General features: G+C 39.8%; 1 protein-coding gene across 2 annotated transcripts in view; it reads left to right on the top strand.

Moving 5' to 3' along the window:
* LOC133607454 (T-box transcription factor TBX2b-like) overlaps positions 1 to 18231 on the top strand; it is a 48637-nt gene that overhangs the window by 16098 nt on the left and 14308 nt on the right. Inside the window, exon 1 of one of the 2 annotated variants that reach the window (XM_061962077.2) lies at positions 16996 to 17488. The exons of the other annotated variant lie outside the window; for it this stretch is intronic. Coding sequence (XP_061818061.1) covers positions 17148 to 17488 — 341 coding nt within the window. The 5' untranslated portion in view covers positions 16996 to 17147. Of the gene's footprint in view, positions 1 to 16995; positions 17489 to 18231 lie in introns of those variants that run through there. 2 annotated transcript variants of the gene reach the window in all.

Here is an 18231-nt window from a genome sequence, read left to right as displayed (position 1 = left end):
GTATCCAAGTTCGAAAAGACATGGCCTAAAATGGATCATACGAAAGAAAAAAATCTCGAGGCTGTACCGGAACAAACTGGACCCTATTCTAAAGGCTCACTACCTTGATCCATATGAGCATCTCCAATAGATGAGGTTTGAGCAAACGGCCGCATGTGTCCTGTATCTCGGTCATCAATGGAGTCAGTTTTTATGCATGTCAAACATTTCGGAATGCAAACCAACTTTGGGTGTGGGCAAGAACTCAGAATTTTACATCAGAAAGAGAAGACCGTTGTCCTTTCATAGGTAAGTCAACAGGACTTGTCACTGTGTGGTGTCTCCTGGAGAAATTAGTTTTAAACTATATATATTTCAAGTCTAAAATACACTGTGCAATAATGTGGGAAATATTTAAAGTCCATCCATCCATCCATTTTCTACCGCTTATTCTCTTCGGGGTCGCGGGGGGCGCTGGAGCCTATCTCAGCTACATTCGGGCGGAAGGCGGGGTACACCCTGGACAAGTCGCCACCTCATCGCAGGGCATATTTAAAGTCTTCTCAGTTATTAATCTATGAATAGGGGTATTGCTTTTTTTTTTCCAAATGATGTACATTGTTTGTAACCCGCAGCTAGCTTGGCTTAGCAGCTAACACTAACAGCCTACTAAATGCTACATGTGCAACAGATTAAAACATGCTTTAATTCGAATGTACCAGTCTGAAAATGTCGTGAAATGAAATTCCAATTCATCATTTGTATGTATTCCAGAGTCATGCTTTACAATATATTTTACACATTACTTTTTGTAGAGCATGCACACATTTATTAAAACAAACATTGTAATGCCACAATTAAGAATAAAAGCATCGAATAAAAGCATCTTACTTAAAACAGATAATTCACGTAAATACATTCCATCAACAGTTAGCATGTTGCCAATTTTGTAGGTATGAAACTAAAAGTCATTTATATCATTACTTGGCGCTATCTTGCTAGCATGCTACCATTTTAGTCAACTAAAATTCTTGATTATTGTTTCTTTCAAAATATGGAAAATGTTGTTAATACTTAACAATTTGAGGGTGTTTATGTTAAATGTTAACGTTTGTAAAGTATTTCTAAGATTTATAGATTAATAAGTAGTCTAAAGAGATATATTACAACCAGTGTTGGGACTAACGCGTTACAAAGTAACGCGTTACTGTAACGCTGTTAGTTTCGGCGGTAGCTAGTAATCTAACGCGTTATTTTTTTATATTCAGTAACTCAGTTACCATTACTACATGATGTGTTACTGCGTTATTTTACGTTACTTTTGATGTAGTATCGGCTAGAAACAGAAGCGCTGCGGTGTCGTTCTTCTGAATCTTCCTCTGTCACAAGCCGGAGAGAAGAAAAGAGGCGCGGTCTATGTGTGTGTCTGGGTGTGGGTGTGGGGAGGGGAGGCACACACGTGATCCGCGGTGTGATATATGAAACAAAAAAAAAAAAGTTGTTGGCACGTTCAGTCCACACACAGCTTGGTCATGGCAAGCGGAGTAACGGAGGAGCTTGAACGCCCCGCGCCATTGAATCTGTGTGTTTATAGGTGCAGACTCGGTTGTGCAAAACGAGGGTTTCAAACACATGCTGAACGTGCTTGAGCCACGTTACGACATCCCGTCGCGCACCCACTTCAGCGATAAGATTGTGCCAGATCTTTATGAGCAGGAGAAGAAAAAAGTTGTGGATAAACTATCCCGAGCATCATCTATTGCGCTCATGACAGACGGGTGGACGTCCAGGGGAACTATAAGCGCTCACTTCATCACAGCAGACTGGGAGATGAGAAGACACGCCCCCTCTACGAGAGTCACCTTGCACAGGTACTGACACAAGCAGTGGAGGAATGGAAGATAAAGATATCCCAGTCACACGTGATAATGACAAAAATCAAATAATTACAGAGAATGAGGCAGGACTGGGACCACAGATAGGTGCTTTGCACATGTAGTGAATTTGGCATCACAGAAGGGAATCTCAGTCAATAGGATGGAGCGCCTCCTTGGGAGGATCAGGAAGGAGGTTTCCTACTTCCACCCAAGCACAACAGCTGCTCATGTGCTTAAGACAAAGCAAGAAATGCTAAAGCTGCCTACTCATAAGCTCATACATGATGTCCCAACGAGGTGGAACTCCACTTATGATATGTTGGAGCAGCAGGCAGTTATATACTCTGTATTGACCCACAACACTCTGAAGACAAATGTCACCCTGTCTGATGATGATGTGAGAGTGGCAGATGAGGTCCTCCAGGTGCTTAAACCCCTCAAAAGTGTTACATCTCTACTGAGCACTGAAACTTCACCATCTGTGTCAATGATCCTGCCACTGAAAACAAGGATTGTACAATCTATGGCTCCAAGTGTGGAAGACAGCAGCATCACTCCAGATGTCAGGCTTTATTTCACTACCTATGTTTCAAGGAAGATGATGTGCCTTCTTATGTTGCACTTTAACTTGTTTTGTATTAATGGTCATTGGTCCAAGTTTAAAGAAAGGAGGAATGCCTTTTTATGTTGCACTGTTTTTCATTAATTATGTTAAGAGGAAAATAAAAATGCATGTCAAGTTGATCAACAGATTGTATTATTCTCCAGTGCAATAACAGTACTGAAATGAAGGCTAAAAGGGCATTAATGGGAGCTTTAAAAAAAAAAAGAAGAAAAAAAGAAGTAACTAAATAGTTACTTTTCACAGTAACGCATTACTTTTTGGTGTAAGTAACTGAGTTAGTAACTGAGTTACTTTTGAAATAAAGTAACTAGTAACTGTAACTAGTTACTGGTTTTCAGTAATTAACCCAACACTGATTACAACAGCATTGTCACAATCAGTACACAACATGTAAGAAGAGGGCGGATGGATTAAATATGTCAATGGTAGGGTATAATATCGATATAGTGATTAGATCTACATTTTTATTTTCTCAAAAAAATGTTTGGTTGTTTTTGTTAATTTAGGGAACAATACAAAAGGACTTAAAGAGCAAAAACCAAAGGATTTAAATGAGTAGTAGATAGTAGTTTTTGCTTTTGTTTAGTTATTGTGCACAAATTACAATGTATTATTTTATGTAATAAATAGGAATAAAGAACTCGTTTAAATAGTGTTAATATTGTTAAACTGTCAATAGCACTCACTATAAATAATTGGAAAAATGTACAGTTAATACATGTAATCGGTATAGGTATCGACCAATTTCACTTTTCATGGATGATCGGAATCGGGAGCAAAAAAAACCTGATGGGAACATTCAAAAGTTTGAAAATTTTGTTGGTTTAGTTAATAGACAAAACCTAACACAGACTTTAATATATAATAGTTGAACTTAAACATACATTAAACATACCAACATTTGATAATCCTCCGATCGTTTGGCATTTGGCTTTATGTCAGGAGTGATTCCAGTAATGTGACGATGTAATAAATGATAGAGAGCCTGCTTGGGTGTTTTACGCAGAACATCGAGCAGCTTCTGTCCCGTCAGTGTGTGTGAATTTCTTGACACAGCTACCGGCAAAAATAGACTTTAAACATGCATTTTTAACTGAGCAGAGTGAAAGGTCCACTTCTGGGACTCCTGGGAAAGTGTGGCACTTCTTGTGGAATCATAGTGATTTGAACACATTGCACATTGCATCGTATATGGACTTGGTAGGATATTGAAAACGTCCCTATTTGCCTTGTTTCCATATATGTTGTTGTAAAATAGGACTTGTGTGTTATATCAATAACCACCCATTGAATATTGTGTGCAGGATTTGAGAAGAGTACAGAAAAAGTTGCCTCGAATGGTTCCAAGAGGCCCTCTTTAACATAAATAGATGCTTATTGTACACAACATGTGGCCCACATGCATAGTCTAATACAGGATCCTCCAAATATCATCCCTATGAAAGCTACTTTCAAGCCATTATTTACGAAGCAGGTTTCCATTCAAAGTGTGATAATTAGTTTTGTGCGATTTTGTGGTAATTTGTCATTAATTGAACAGTTATGAAAGTACTAAGTGTTGATGGAAATGTTTCTTTGACTCTTTGACTTTAAGATATAAAAATATCTGGTGGCGAGCTACTGATCGCTTAAAAAAAGATACCTGTTGAAGACCACCTGTCTAACATGATGTATTACAGTGTTTCTTAACCATTATTGAGCCTGTTTATCAGCTGTGGTCCCTATGGGCCGCAGCGCTACTCAGTCGTAATACACTTTTCCACCACTTGTGGCAGTAATTACACTCACAAACAAGCAAAAAAAGTTTTGAGCTAAAGTCATACAGAAGTTTCTTAAAGGGAAATTGAACTTTTATTGGAATTTTGCCTATCATTCTCAATCGCAATGTAAGCCACAAATTATATGTTTTTCTTTTATGCATTCTAAGTCCTAAAACATGGCAAATGTGAGGTGGCTAACAATGCAGCTAATCGTAGTGCACTTCTTGCCCATGAAGACCTCTAAAAAAACATACAAAAAGTACCAAAAAAACTCCATTCACATCTCGTGACGTGGTTAATAACCAGTGTTGGGACTAACGCGTTACAAAGTAACGCGTTACTGTAACGCCGTTAGTTTCGGCGGTAACTAGTAATCTAACGCGTTATTTTTTTTGATTCAGTAATTTAGTTACCGTTACTACATGATGCGTTACTGCGTTATTTTACGTTACTTTTTATGTAGTATCGGCTAGAAACAGAAGCGCTGCGGTGTCTTTCTTCTGAATCTTCCTCTGTCACAAGCCGGAGAGAAGAAAAGAGGCGCGGTCTATGTGTGTGTGTGGGGGGGCGGGGGGGTGGGGAGGGGAGGTTTGATCCGCGGTTTGATATATGAAACAAACAAAAAAAAGTTGTTGGCACGTTCAGTCCACACACAGCGTGGTCATGGCGAGCGCAATAACGGAGGAGCTTGAACGCCCAGCGCCATTGAATCGGTGTGTTTATAAGTGCAGACTCGGTTGTAAACACATGCTGAACGTGCTTGAACCACGTTACGACATCCCGTCGCGCACCCACTTCAGCAATAAGATTGTGCCAGATCTTTATGAGCAGGAGAAGAAAAAAGTTGTGACTATCCCGAGCATCAGCTGTTGCGCTCATGACAGACGGCTGGACGTCCAGCGGAACTATAAGCGCTCACTTCATCACAGCAGACTGGGAGATGAGAAGACACGCCCCCTCTACGAGAGTCACATTGCGCAGGTACTGACACAAGCAGTGGAGGAATGGAAGATAAAGATATCCCAGTCACACGTGATAATGACAAAAATCAAATAATTACAGAGAATGAGGCAGGACTGGGACCACAGATAGGTGCTTTGCACATGTAGTGAATTTGGCATCACAGAAGGGAATCTCAGTCAATAGGATGGAGCGCCTCTTTGGGAGGATCAGGAAGGTTTCTTACTTCCACCCAAGCACAACAGCTGCTCATGTGCTTAAGACAAAGCAAGAAATGCTAAAGCTGCCTGCTCATACATGATGTCCCAACGAGGTGGAACTCCACTTATGATATGTTGGAGCAGCAGGCAGCTATATACTCTGCATTGACCCACAACACCCTGAAGACAAATGTCACCCTGTCTGATGATGATGTGAGAGTGGCAGATGAGGTCCTCTAGGTGCTTAAACCCCTCAAAAGTGTTACATCTCTACTGAGCACTGAAACTTCACCATCTGTGTCAATGATCCTGCCACTGAAAACAAGTATTCTACAATCCATGGCTCCAAGTGTGGAAGACAGCAGCATCACTCCAGATGTCAGGCTTTATTTCACTACCTATGTTTCAAGGAAGATGATGTTTCTTCTTATGTTGCATTTAAACTTGTTTTTTATTAATGGTCATTGGTCCAAGTTTAAAGAAAGGAGGAATGCCTTTTTATGTTGCACTGTTTTTCATTAATTATGTTAAAAGGAAAGGTGGCGAATTGTCCAGGGTGTACCCCGCCTTCCGCCCGATTGTAGCTGAGGTAGGCTCCAGCGCCCCCCGCGACCCCAAAGGGAATAAGCGGTAGAAAATGGATGGATGGATGGAAAATAAAAATGCATGTCAAGTTGATCAACAGATTGTATTATTCTCCAGTGCAATAACAGTACTGAAATGAAGGCAAAAAGGGCATTAATGGGAGCTTTAAAAAAAGAAAAAGAAAAAAAGAAGTAACTAAATAGTTACTTTTCACAGTAACGCATTACTTTTTGGTGTAAGTAACTGAGTTAGTAACTGAGTTACTTTTGAAATAAAGTAACTAGTAACTGTAACTAGTTACTGGTTTTCAGTAACTAACCCAACACTGTTAATAACCAAGTATTAGCGATACTGTTATTACAAGCACTAACGCATACGATTCATTTTTAGCGGCACCGTGATCACCGAGCGCTAACTAGCTTATGCTGCTATATTGTCATTTGGAGCTGGTGCATCGCCTCTGAGTTGGTGAAAGTTAATTATATATTATAAATAATGCCTCTCATTAGGATAGTAGAAGGTTGTATCTATAAACTGAGAAGTTGGTAAATTTTGAGATCCAACTTAGACCTATAGATGGCAAGAAAGACACGAAAAACCGCCTGTTTGCTGCCACCTTTTTTTCTTTTTTTTTTACCTCCAGGTGAATTATGATTGGTTTTTCCTCTAAATGGGAAAATATGAACATCCCATAAGTCAGCATCCTAGTGAGAGCAGATATTGTACAGCAAGTGATTGTTTTGCGATCCTAGTATGAATATTTTTTTTAGCACTTAGCAATACTAGTGCATGTTGCTTAGTGTTCGTTGTGGAAGTGAAAAGTGAATGTTGTGATGCGTCTGTGAAATTAATATGCCACCGTATGCTTAAAATAATCAAAATACGTAAATATTACCGATTATTATGAAGAATGTGCCTGTTACTACATTACATACATACTTACAGCGCAAATAATAATTAACTTAGAATTTCATGGCTGCAACACGTGCCAAAGTAGTTGGGAAAGGGCATGTTCACCACTGTGTTACATCACCTTTCCTTTTAACAACACTCAATAAACGATTGGGAACTGAGGAAACTAATTGTTGAAGCTTTGAAAGTGGAATTCTTTCCCATTCTTGTTTTATGTAGAGCTTCAGTCGTTCAACAGTCGGGAGTCTCCACTGTCGTATTTTACGCTTCATGATGCGGCACACATTTTCGATGGGAGACAGGTCTGAACTGCAGGCGGGCTAGGAAAGTACCCGCACTCTTTTTTTACGAAGCCACGCTGTTGTAACACGTGCTGAATGTGACTTGGCATTGTCTTGCTGAAATAAGCAGGGGCGTCCATGAAAAAGACGGCGCTTAGATGGCAGCATATGTTGTTCCAAAACCTGTATGTACCTTTCAGCATTAATGGTGCCTTCAAAGATGTGTAAGTTACCCATGCCTTGGGCAGTAATGCACCCCCATACCATCACAGATGCTGGCTTTTGAACTTTGCGTCGATAACACTCTGGATGGTTCGCTTCCCCTTTGGTCCGGATGACACGATGTCGAATATTTCCAAAAACTATTTGGAAATGTGGACTCGTCAGACCACAGAACACTTTTCCACTTTGCATGAGTCCATCTTAGATGATCCCGGGCCCAGAGAAGCCGGCGGCAATTCTGGATGTTGTTGATAAATGGCTTTCGCTTTGCAAAGTAGAGCTTTAACTTGCACTTACAGATGTAGCGACAAACTGTATTTAGTGACAGTGGTTTTCTGAAGTGTTCCTGAGCCCATGTGGTGATATCCTTTAGAGATTGATGTCGGTTTTTGATAAAGTGCCGTCTGAGGGATCAAAGGTCACGGTCATTCAATGTTGGTTGCCGCTTACGTGGAGTGATTTCTCCAGATTCTCTGAACCTTTTGATGATTTTATGGACAGTAGATGTTGAAATCCCTAAATTTCTTGCAATTGCACTTTGAGAAACATTGTTCTTAAACTCTTTGACTATTTGCTTATGCAGTTGTGGACAAAGGGGTGTACCTCGCCCCATCCTTTCTTGTGAAAGACTGAGCATTTTTTGGTAAGCTGTTTTTATACCCAATCGTGGCACCCACCTGTTCCCAATTTGCCTGCACACCTGTGGGATGTTCCAAATAAGTGTTTGATGAGCATTCCTCAACTTTATCAGTATTTATTGCCATCTTTCTCAACTTCTTTGTCACGTGTTGCTGGCATCAAATTCTAAAGTTAATGATTATTTGCAAAAAAAAAAAAGTTTATCAGTTTGAACATGAAATATGTTGTCTTTGTAGCATATTCAACTGAATATGGGTTGAAAATTATTTTCAAATCATTGTATTCCGTTTAGGGACAAGCGGTAAAAAATGGATGGATGGATGGATGTATTCCGTTTATATTTACATCTAACACAATTTCCCAACTCATATGGAAACGGGTTTGTATATAAAACATTAATGGAGGTTTGTAGATGTTTTTTAGAGCGCTTTATAGGCGGTATAGAGCGACTACCATTGACTCCATTGTTATCTGAATTTGACTAGCGTTTATTTATGACTTAGAATGCGTAAAAAAAGAAATACAAGTGTTCTTGTTTTACAAAAGGATTGTGAATGGTGGACATAAACAAAAATTGCAGTTACCCTTAAAGCGCAAAACTTATTATTAAAGTGGTGAAGATGTATTTTCATTTGCACTTTAATTTCAAGTTTAGTTCAGAAACATATTCATTCATAATTTAGTTTATTTATTTTAGCACAACATAATTTGATGTAAAAAAAAAAAATGTTTATACGTCCCTACTTATGCAGTATATGTGGTTAGTACTTACTTTTCTGATCAGCTTGACCTAAGCCTAAGGTTTAATGTGTTAAATAAATAATCATCTTTGTGACTAACACATAGTTTCATATTATTTGACATGGTTGTAAACTAAGTAGGTTAGACATAATTATTGAATATGATTAAAATCAAGAGCAAAATGACTAATTCAGTGTTATTGGGTGAGTGGGTCCACGGCCCCTCTGTGGTGGAAAAGTTGGGCCCCGAGGTGAAAAAGGTTAAGAACCCCTGATCTTGTACAAGAGCTGATGAGATGTTGTACCTAATTAAGTGTTCAGGGAGTATACTGTGTATTGTGTGTATGCTTGAAAAGCATGGTAACATAGGACCTTGGGTTGTTGCTCCCATTGACAAATAATTTCTTGGGGGTCCCGCGGCTTTTCCCATCAGTGGTCTCAACAACGAGTCAACCGCATGAATTATTTGGCTTAGTCTTGACACCGGATGCCCTTCCTGACACAACCCAACCATTTGTCCGGCTTGGGACATAGACCGGGTGTGGAGGCCCTCGAACCCGTGCCGTCTGCACGAACGGCAGCAGCGTGTACCATTACACCACTAGGGCCCCAATAACAAGTGATAACTCATTTCAAAAGCTGGAAAAGGATGGCGCCTTCTAGCGCATCTCAAGGTTCTTGGACTTAGAAAAGATAGGTTAAAGTAATATATCAAAGGGTAAGATTGTCTGTTCCAGTTTTTAGAGCCCTTCATGGAATGACAGTCATCTGCTATATCGCTCAAGTCCCACTGAAGTTTTGGCTTCAGTCGCTCCTAAAATCTTTCACACTCACTTTTAGCTCTGGATGGGGATGGCCATCATAAAGTTCTAATGATGATACAATTCTCATGTCTGGATCTTGGAGAGAGCACTCAAGTCTTGGCATTTACTTTAGTGAATGATATTTCCATACACCACTTCTGTAGGCATGGACGACACATTATCAAGTCTAATGCAATGAATGAATGGATGACTTTTAAATAGGACAGTGCATATTCAACAACATACAGTCTATATCACTGCAGCTATCTATTATTTTAATCTAATTTTGGGAAAATAGTTTAAATAAACACAATTTTTTCTGCTAGCTATAACCTTCTTTGTTTTTCCCCCAAACAAATGCACATCATCAACGTTGAATTTGCTCTTTTAACACGCATTAAATTAAAAAAAACTATATGCTGTTGATTTAATCGATTAATCGTTGCACCCCTAAAACATATATGCAAAACAGCCCAAATATGCCTAAAAAGTTGCCAAATGTTTATCTCCATGTTAAGGTAAGGATTTAATATGGTTTTAACCTGTTATGTGCATAGGGCTACCTCGGTTATGATTTACACCAAAAGTTTGTCTGGTTTCTTTTTAATACTGTGCCCCAAACAAAAAATACTGTCTGTGGGTCTCTGTGGGTTTTGAGTATGACTGAAAAATGAGGTACAATGGGGCCAAAGAAGTGCCAACACTTTGAGAAACACCATGAAAAACACTATTGAATTGTACAAAGACCTCATCAAAGTACACAGTTAGCATTTACATGACTTCCTTTCCCACCGCCCTTTCCGCTTATCGCCATTTTCTTTTTTTTTGTCCTGTCCAGCCCCTCAGGCAAATCATATTGTTGATGTAGATGCCAATATTTGCTGTACAGATTTACTTTACAAAAGAGAAGTGTGGAATATTTATCTTGTTGTCTTATTTGTATTTGACTTTATTAAATTGATTTATTTAATATTTGACGCAGACGGGCTGGAGCAAAGGGGATAGAGAGAAGACAAAAAAAGGAAGACAGAGGGGGAAATTGCGGGAACAAGAGGGGGATAAGACAGATAGACAACAACAAGAACAACAACAACAGAACAACATCAGCAAATACGATATGTACAAATATGATACAAAAAGTGACAGTAAAGAAGCAATTAGTGAAGTAAATATTAATAACACAGAAATTACTATTAACATTATTGCACCACAAATGGAGCCATATAAACACCAATAGAAATAGCACTATTGATAATTAATAATAATAATAATTACATCTATTATCAACCATACAATTGTTTCAAATGCAACATTACATATATGTAAAGACAACTTGAATTACAAAAGAAAGCAGATAATTGGAGGGGAAGAAAGAGAAGCGAACTGTATTAACCTTGTAGATTGCTATAGTAACAATATGTTAAGCTTTGTCAGTGTGCCGTGTTTTACCCAGTTTCCCCTGGGGGAACAACGTTAATATATGTTTGGTGAAACATGATTATACGCATGACTGTATGTATGCATATGTGCTTGTTTATGTACAGTATGTGTATATGTATGTTAGTACAGTGGATATGCGTGTGGATGTGTGTACCGTGAGTGTGTATGTATGTACTGTATTTGTGTATGTATATAGGAGTGTATGTACTGTATAAAAGCTTATAAAAACCTCAGACCCTGAGCAAGGTCTCTGCACGGGAATGGCAGGCCACCAGACCGCAGCCCATGGAGCCTGCGCTCAACGTGGCGGTAATGAGGGGCGCGCCGCATCTTCGAACCTCAACCCACCCGTGCATGTGATGTGGGAGTGTATAAGGCCCCCAGAGTGTCTACTGTGTAGTTAAAATTAGGAGGTCGGCCATTACAGCCGACCTCCAGCCTCTTTTGATGTGTGTGCTGTTGTATAAGGGAGATTTGTATGTGGGTGGGGACTAATGATTAAGATTGGGGGACATCAAGGCTATAATGGGTCCTTACCATGCCGAGCCCCCCAAACCCTAAGTGTCTAACATACAGTTAAAATGGAGGGATGGACAAGCAGGGGACAAGTCAGGAAGACTGTAGCCCCATAGAGGCATCCTCATCCCCCCGCCATGCCTCCCCGAAGGACAATCCCTCAAAGTCCTATATGTGTTTTTGCTCGGTAAGTAAGAGGAGCAGATGGCCCGGACACAGCCCCCAAAGCTCCCCCAGTCCATGCAGGAGGCAACCAAGATCTACGGCCAGGAGGCCGGCCCCCCCACAGCCGATGACCCCACAGGGGCTCCACACCAGGCCAACACGACGCCACGCGAGTCCGCCCCCTGCCAAACAAAGCCAATGCCTGTCCACGGCAACCTAACTCTGCGAAGTTGACACCAACAACCCCACGCAGGAAAACTGCACCACAACCAACCTACCACTGAGGCCGCCAACCCATCGACCGCAAACGAGCCATCGGACATCAGCCCCGGACAACCAAACACCCCAAGGCGTCGCCGACCAAACCCAGCACCACAGACTCATACAGCCGAAGACCGCGCCGGGGACTGCCACCAAAGGGCGAACAGCACGCAACCCCCGTGGAAAAGGAATTGACCTGCAACCCAGCGCGCAGCATGGCACGCAAGCAATCCACCACCAGCCCGACCGCCCCCAAGCATGCCTGTAGATCCCGCCCCACATCCACTATGCCAACCCCATCCCCTTCCAAAAAAAAAATTGCCGTTTTTGCTTACAAGAGTATGCAATACGCATTGGCGTTGTGTGTGGTTAGCTAATGATACGACTTGGGTAGCTAACGTTAGCTATCATTGAATGTTGTGAGGCTTGTGCACCCCTTTGAGACACTTGTGATTAAGGACTATATAAATAAACGTTGATTGAATGTATAGCTCATCGTAACAACAGCAAATTGTTAGTTGCTTCTCTGAGACTGCTTTTGTATGTGTGCAGGCGCTCCTTAAGTGACAAGCCTGATCGCCAGACAAAGTAGACGGGCCAACCAGCATTTTTTTAAAAATATAAATATACTCATTAATAATAAGTATGTCTTGTTAAACCAATAATTGTGACAAAAGCGAGCCGATAGTGTTCTTGTTATATTTTTTGGATTAAAATATGTCACTTAGAGCAAGTTGCAAACAATCCCTTTAACTGGATTTGCATTATTTCAAAATTCCTGAAGAAAAAAAATGCTTAGGTTTTCAAAAAATGAGATACCACTGTAATTATGTTCTTTAAGACGGCCAACCATAATGAATGTATTTTCAGTATAATGACAATGATGAATTATGGAACGCTTTACTTTATAAGACCTATGTTCCGGCTTGCACACGAAATGAACATCTTGTCATCATGCATCATTTTCATTTGTATTGTCTCAGTTGCCAGAAACCCTTTATGACCTAGCGTTTGCATGCACAGTTCTCAGCTATAGACTGTGGTCAGAGTAGTCATCATGCCTCCTCCTTGTTCTGGCGCCTGTCTTATTTTGTTGACCACAGCACCAAGTAAAAAGTACAAAAGTGGAGCACTGTTCGTGACTATATCACAGCCACAATCAAATGCACTTACTCGCCTTCACTTAAAACAAGCCACACTCTTTCACACAGAAGTGTCATATTAGAGCCAAAAGAGTTGATGTGACACTTATATCGCCTGTGCCTTTTCTGCAAAACCCAGCAGAGCAGGGCATTGCCGACAACGACTACTATAGGGGGCAAAACTATGCAGGTGGTCCACACCCTTTGGGGAAACAACACTGTTCAAGGAAAACTTTCTGGGAATGTGATAATTTTTTTCTTCCATCCAGAAGAACATTCGTAAGGTCAGAGGAGGTACACATGGTGTACACATATTATGTATATATTCGCATATATGTTATATTTTATATCGCTATATTTAGTCTATTTATACCTGCATTGTCCTTTCCATCCTTACACTTTCCGTCATTGTAAATGAGCTACTGTGTTGAACAATTTCCCTTGTGGATCATTAAAGTTTGTCTAAGTCTAAGTCTAAGTAGGCTTTGGACTAGACTCCAAGCTCATCCAACTACGTGATCCTCAACCACACTGGCAAATCATCCGGCCAAATTCACTTAATTTGTTCAAAAATTCTATATCTTTTGTGTCTCAAACAATGTGGCTCAATGAACATTTGAAAGAGATGTCATATCGCCACGCAATCCACAAAATCATTGAAAAATTAATTCACATTCATAATGAGAAGCTCTCTGAATACCCAACACTAAACGCCTGTGACATTTGATCCCTCAGGCAGCGCTGCATTAAAATCCATCATGAGTCTCTCCGGGGTATGCTACTTCGGCTCGCAGACACTTTGGAGACACATTGTCAGCAAACAGAATCTACATTCAGAAATGATGTGGAGGTAATCTGTAGACAAGTTTTGAATTTGAAAGACTCATCTTTTTTATCTGTAAAATCCTACGTTTTTGGAAATCCACAAAGTAATGCCAGAACATATTTAGCACGCTTTTCTCCGAATGAACATGCACACATAAACGCAATCTCCAAATGGATGTCAGTTTGTTTCCTGAGGAGAGCTGAAGGACTTTTGAGCCTGTACTACCCTGATGTATAGTCAGGTGCTGGCATAAACACTGAGTGCGGTTGTTTAGGGCCACAATTACATGAAAGGCTCTTACCATGTTCAAGTCAATTTCGATGTGTATTGTTTATTTTTTCTGTAAGCAGTGGTTTTTAGAGGGTTCAATTTGATTAGCATTTTATAAAATCTAACAGGGGAGCTACATTTTTTTTAAAGGCAGTTTTGGTCCCCTGCACTTTTCACCATCCAAAGTTATATAGTTAAGCTACTAAACGGAAACAAGTTAAAAACTAGTATCAAGTGGAAAACGGACAATCATACTGAATTCGGTTTCCCAAGCTCATTGATTGGCTCTGTGGCGCTGTCGTTCGCCACAATGACACAATGCAGCAACTGACCAATCAGGAGGAGAGAAGAGTTGGCCTCCGAATGGCAGTATGAATTGGTAGCAGGTAACAGAAAGAAAAATACGAAACAAGAGGAGGCTCGTGCTTCATTTGAAAGTGACTATTGCAGTGGTTCTTAACCTTGTTGGAGGTACCGAACCCCACCAGTTTCATATGCGCATTCACCGAACCCTTCTTTAGTGAAAAATAAAATGTTGTATTTTTTCAAATTCAAGACAAAGTTATATGTTTTTGGTAACACTTTAGTATGGGGAACATATTCCCAGTAACAAAGACTTAATTTAAAGTTATTTGGTTAGGATTAGGGTTAGGGTTAGAGGGTTAGGGTTAGGGTTACAGGGTTAGGGTTATAATAAGGCCATGCCGAATAAGGCATTAATAAGTACTTAATAATGACTAGTTAAGAGCCAATATGTTACTAATTTGCATGTTAATAAGCAACTAATTAATGGTGAATATGTTCCCCATACTAAAGTGTTACCATGTTTTATTACTGGTGCACAAAATGAACCGTGCATGAACATCACCTTGTTCAAAGAACAAAACCAACACAGTGCATAAACTCACAACAAATTACACACCTGCAAATCAGTCTGACTTCTGCTGTTGCCGTATCCGTAATACGCCGATAGGGAGAAGTTTTTATTTACACAATGAGTCGGGTGTGTCTTGACCTCCGCCGAACCCCTGAGCCCGACTCACCGAACCCCTAGGGTTCGATCGAACCCAGGTTAAGAACCACTGGACTATTGTATGTTGTTGACATGAAAAAGAAAAACGTTGTTGCATAAACACTCCCGCTGTCACCGCTGAATAAGGTAACAGATTACACCCATGAGTATGTCAATCCCTAGTGGTGCAAAGGCACACGCCGACACATTTTGTTGTAGAGGGTAAAGGTTCCATCCTCAGCATACGAGTTGAACAGTCTCGGCACAAGAGAGCATAGTAGAGAGAAGAGGCCTGGCAGAGAGCATGAACTGGAATGCCCACATAAGTACGTCTGTCAAACTGTGACGTCACAAATGGCCCACTGTTAAAAAAAGAGGCATCCCAAACTGCTGGCAGACTCAAGTTCAAATGTATGACACTTATGATTAGACACTTTGGCATTATTTAACACGAATATCCAAAATTGTAGCAACATTTATAAGTCAGAAAGGAGGTAGATGATTTTGGTTGTAGTGTAATGTATATCAAAGGGGCTGTTTGCAACCTGTACACGGCTGCTTAGAGGGCGCTAACTTTTCAAAGTATTGTAAGCATTACATCCTGTCTTCTTCTGGCTTTTAGCACGTAATCTACAGACATCTGTAACACACACACACACACACACACATACACACACACACACACAAATTAGCTTTATTTAGTTTAGCTTAAGACGTTAGCTACCATTAAGTGCATAGCCTATCGTAACAACTGTAAATCTCTGGGACTGTTTTTGTGTACCGGTACATGGTCCCTGCGTGTACGTGTGGACAAGACAGCTGTGCGCGACAAGCCTTAAGGCCAGACAAATTCCCCAGGCCGACAGGCAATTTTTATTCAATATGATTAGTAATTGTGAAAAAATAAATATATTTATTTAAAACATGTTATTTTAATCGTACGCTAGCTAGAAGACAAACTTTTTTATTTTTTTTGGTTTGAAAAATCTAGCTTACAGCAAGTTGCAAACAATCCATTTAACTGGATTTGCATTATTTCAAAATTGCTGAAGAAAAAAAATGCTTATGTTTAAAAAAAAAAAATTAGATACCACTGTAGTTCTGTTCTTTGAGATGGCCAACCATAATGGACCCATGTCTTTTCAGTATAATGAAAATGATGAATTATGGAACGCTTTACTTTATAAAAACCTATGTTCCGGCTTATACACACAGAAATTAACATCTTGCATCATTTTCAGAAAAAATTAAGAGAGAAAATAAAGATATTTATTTAAAAACATCTTATTTTAATCGTTCGCTAGCTAGCTAGCGAACCTTGTTATGCTCTTCGGTTTGAAAAATTTAACTTTGAGCATGTTGCAAACAGCCCCTTTAAATGAGAAAAAACACTAATATAGCCTTATTTACTCTGAACATTATACTCACGTAAAATATTTATTCAAAAGCGATCTAGTCTGACGGTTAAAACCAAAAAAGGTTTCCTTACTTATGGTACGGTCGTCGTTCCTTGTGCGCATGTGCAGTGTGAATCGAAACGTTTGAGTAGACAGTCACTGTTAAAATTGTGACAGGAGCACTATTACAGTGTTATTATCACCTTTAGGGCATGTGTATGAACATCTTAAAAAAACACATTTTTATTGCCAATCAGCATAAATAATGTATAGTCCATGTGAGTGTAAAAAGCGCCCCTCAAGTCAGGGATGTTAAACTCCGCCCACGTCTGCACTGACAGTTGAAGTGCAGCAGAACTTCACTTTCTGCAGCTATTTTAGTGTTTGCTTCTCTGTCCTGTTCTCAGTCTTGTCGATCAACTTGTGAAGGATTTTTATTTAATTTTTTGGTCTTTTGGATATGAGTGAGCGTGCATATCCTGGGTACGGTGGACTGAACTATTCCTGCTCAGTTTGATGGAGAAACAGTTCTTGCATGCTCGCCATGGCTTATTACCCTTTCCAAGCTCAACGAGGAGCAGGTGCCTTGCCCTTGCCTGCCTTACTGGCAGCCGCACAGCCTTCCTTCCACCCCGCGCTTTGTGTCCCGGATGCGGCGTCCCGCTCGGAGGCTGAGCGGCAGCCGGCGGGCTCCGAGGCGGGGCTGCACGCTGCCCTGAGCCGGCAGCACCACCAGGGCACCCCGCTGCGCACCTTCAAGAACCTGCAGCTTGTGGATGGGCTGAGTGACGACCCGAAAGTTACTCTAGAATCCAAGGATTTATGGAACCAGTTTCACAAAATGGGAACGGAGATGGTTATTACTAAATCAGGAAGGTGAGTCAGGCTGTGCATTTTGTATAATAAAATAAAAAAATTGCACTGGATTACTGATATTTGTTTTTAATTGTAAATGCCCCTTTAATTTACACTACTGGCTACAGCTATATTAATAAACTGGAGGACTGGACCATTATGGCAAAAAAAATTAAAATCACCATTATAATAACAGACGTATATTTTTATTTTTATTTTTTTATTTTTTTAAGATTCACATTCGAATCACGATTCTTATTTATTTCGATTTTATACAAATTCCCATGTTTAAAAAATATTTTTAGATCATTTCCTCGGTTACTCGCTGCGTGTATACCTCATTCGTCAGCTACCAAGAGGAGCTTTTGTAACCTGTGACCTGTTTTGAAAAGGTTTTCCAAATAATTCATTGCGATAATCAGGTTGAATCGAGGATTTTTGTTGAATCGAATCAAATCTTGAGTTGTTGTAAGATTCACATCCCTAATGACTATTCATTAATTTGCAAACACCAAAATTCAACTTTAACTTAAAATTACAGGAAATACATTAGTAACCAGTAAACAACAAGCAAAATAATAATAATGGTAACAATAAATTAAAAATAACAATAGTAATATGCAAAACACTCAATTAAAATAAATAGCCACAACCTATATGCATTGTGCAAAACTTGCAAAATTTACAACATGCACAAATAAAATAAAAAAATATGAAAATGTTTTTTTTTTTTTTCCCTGTGCTTTTAAAGCTTGTAACAAACA

Source organism: Nerophis lumbriciformis, linkage group LG09 (assembly GCF_033978685.3).
Source record: "Nerophis lumbriciformis linkage group LG09, RoL_Nlum_v2.1, whole genome shotgun sequence".
Taxonomy (NCBI): Eukaryota; Metazoa; Chordata; class Actinopteri; order Syngnathiformes; family Syngnathidae; genus Nerophis; species Nerophis lumbriciformis.
Note: the sequence above shows the minus strand (reverse complement) of the source record. Positions and strands in the feature narration are given on the sequence as shown.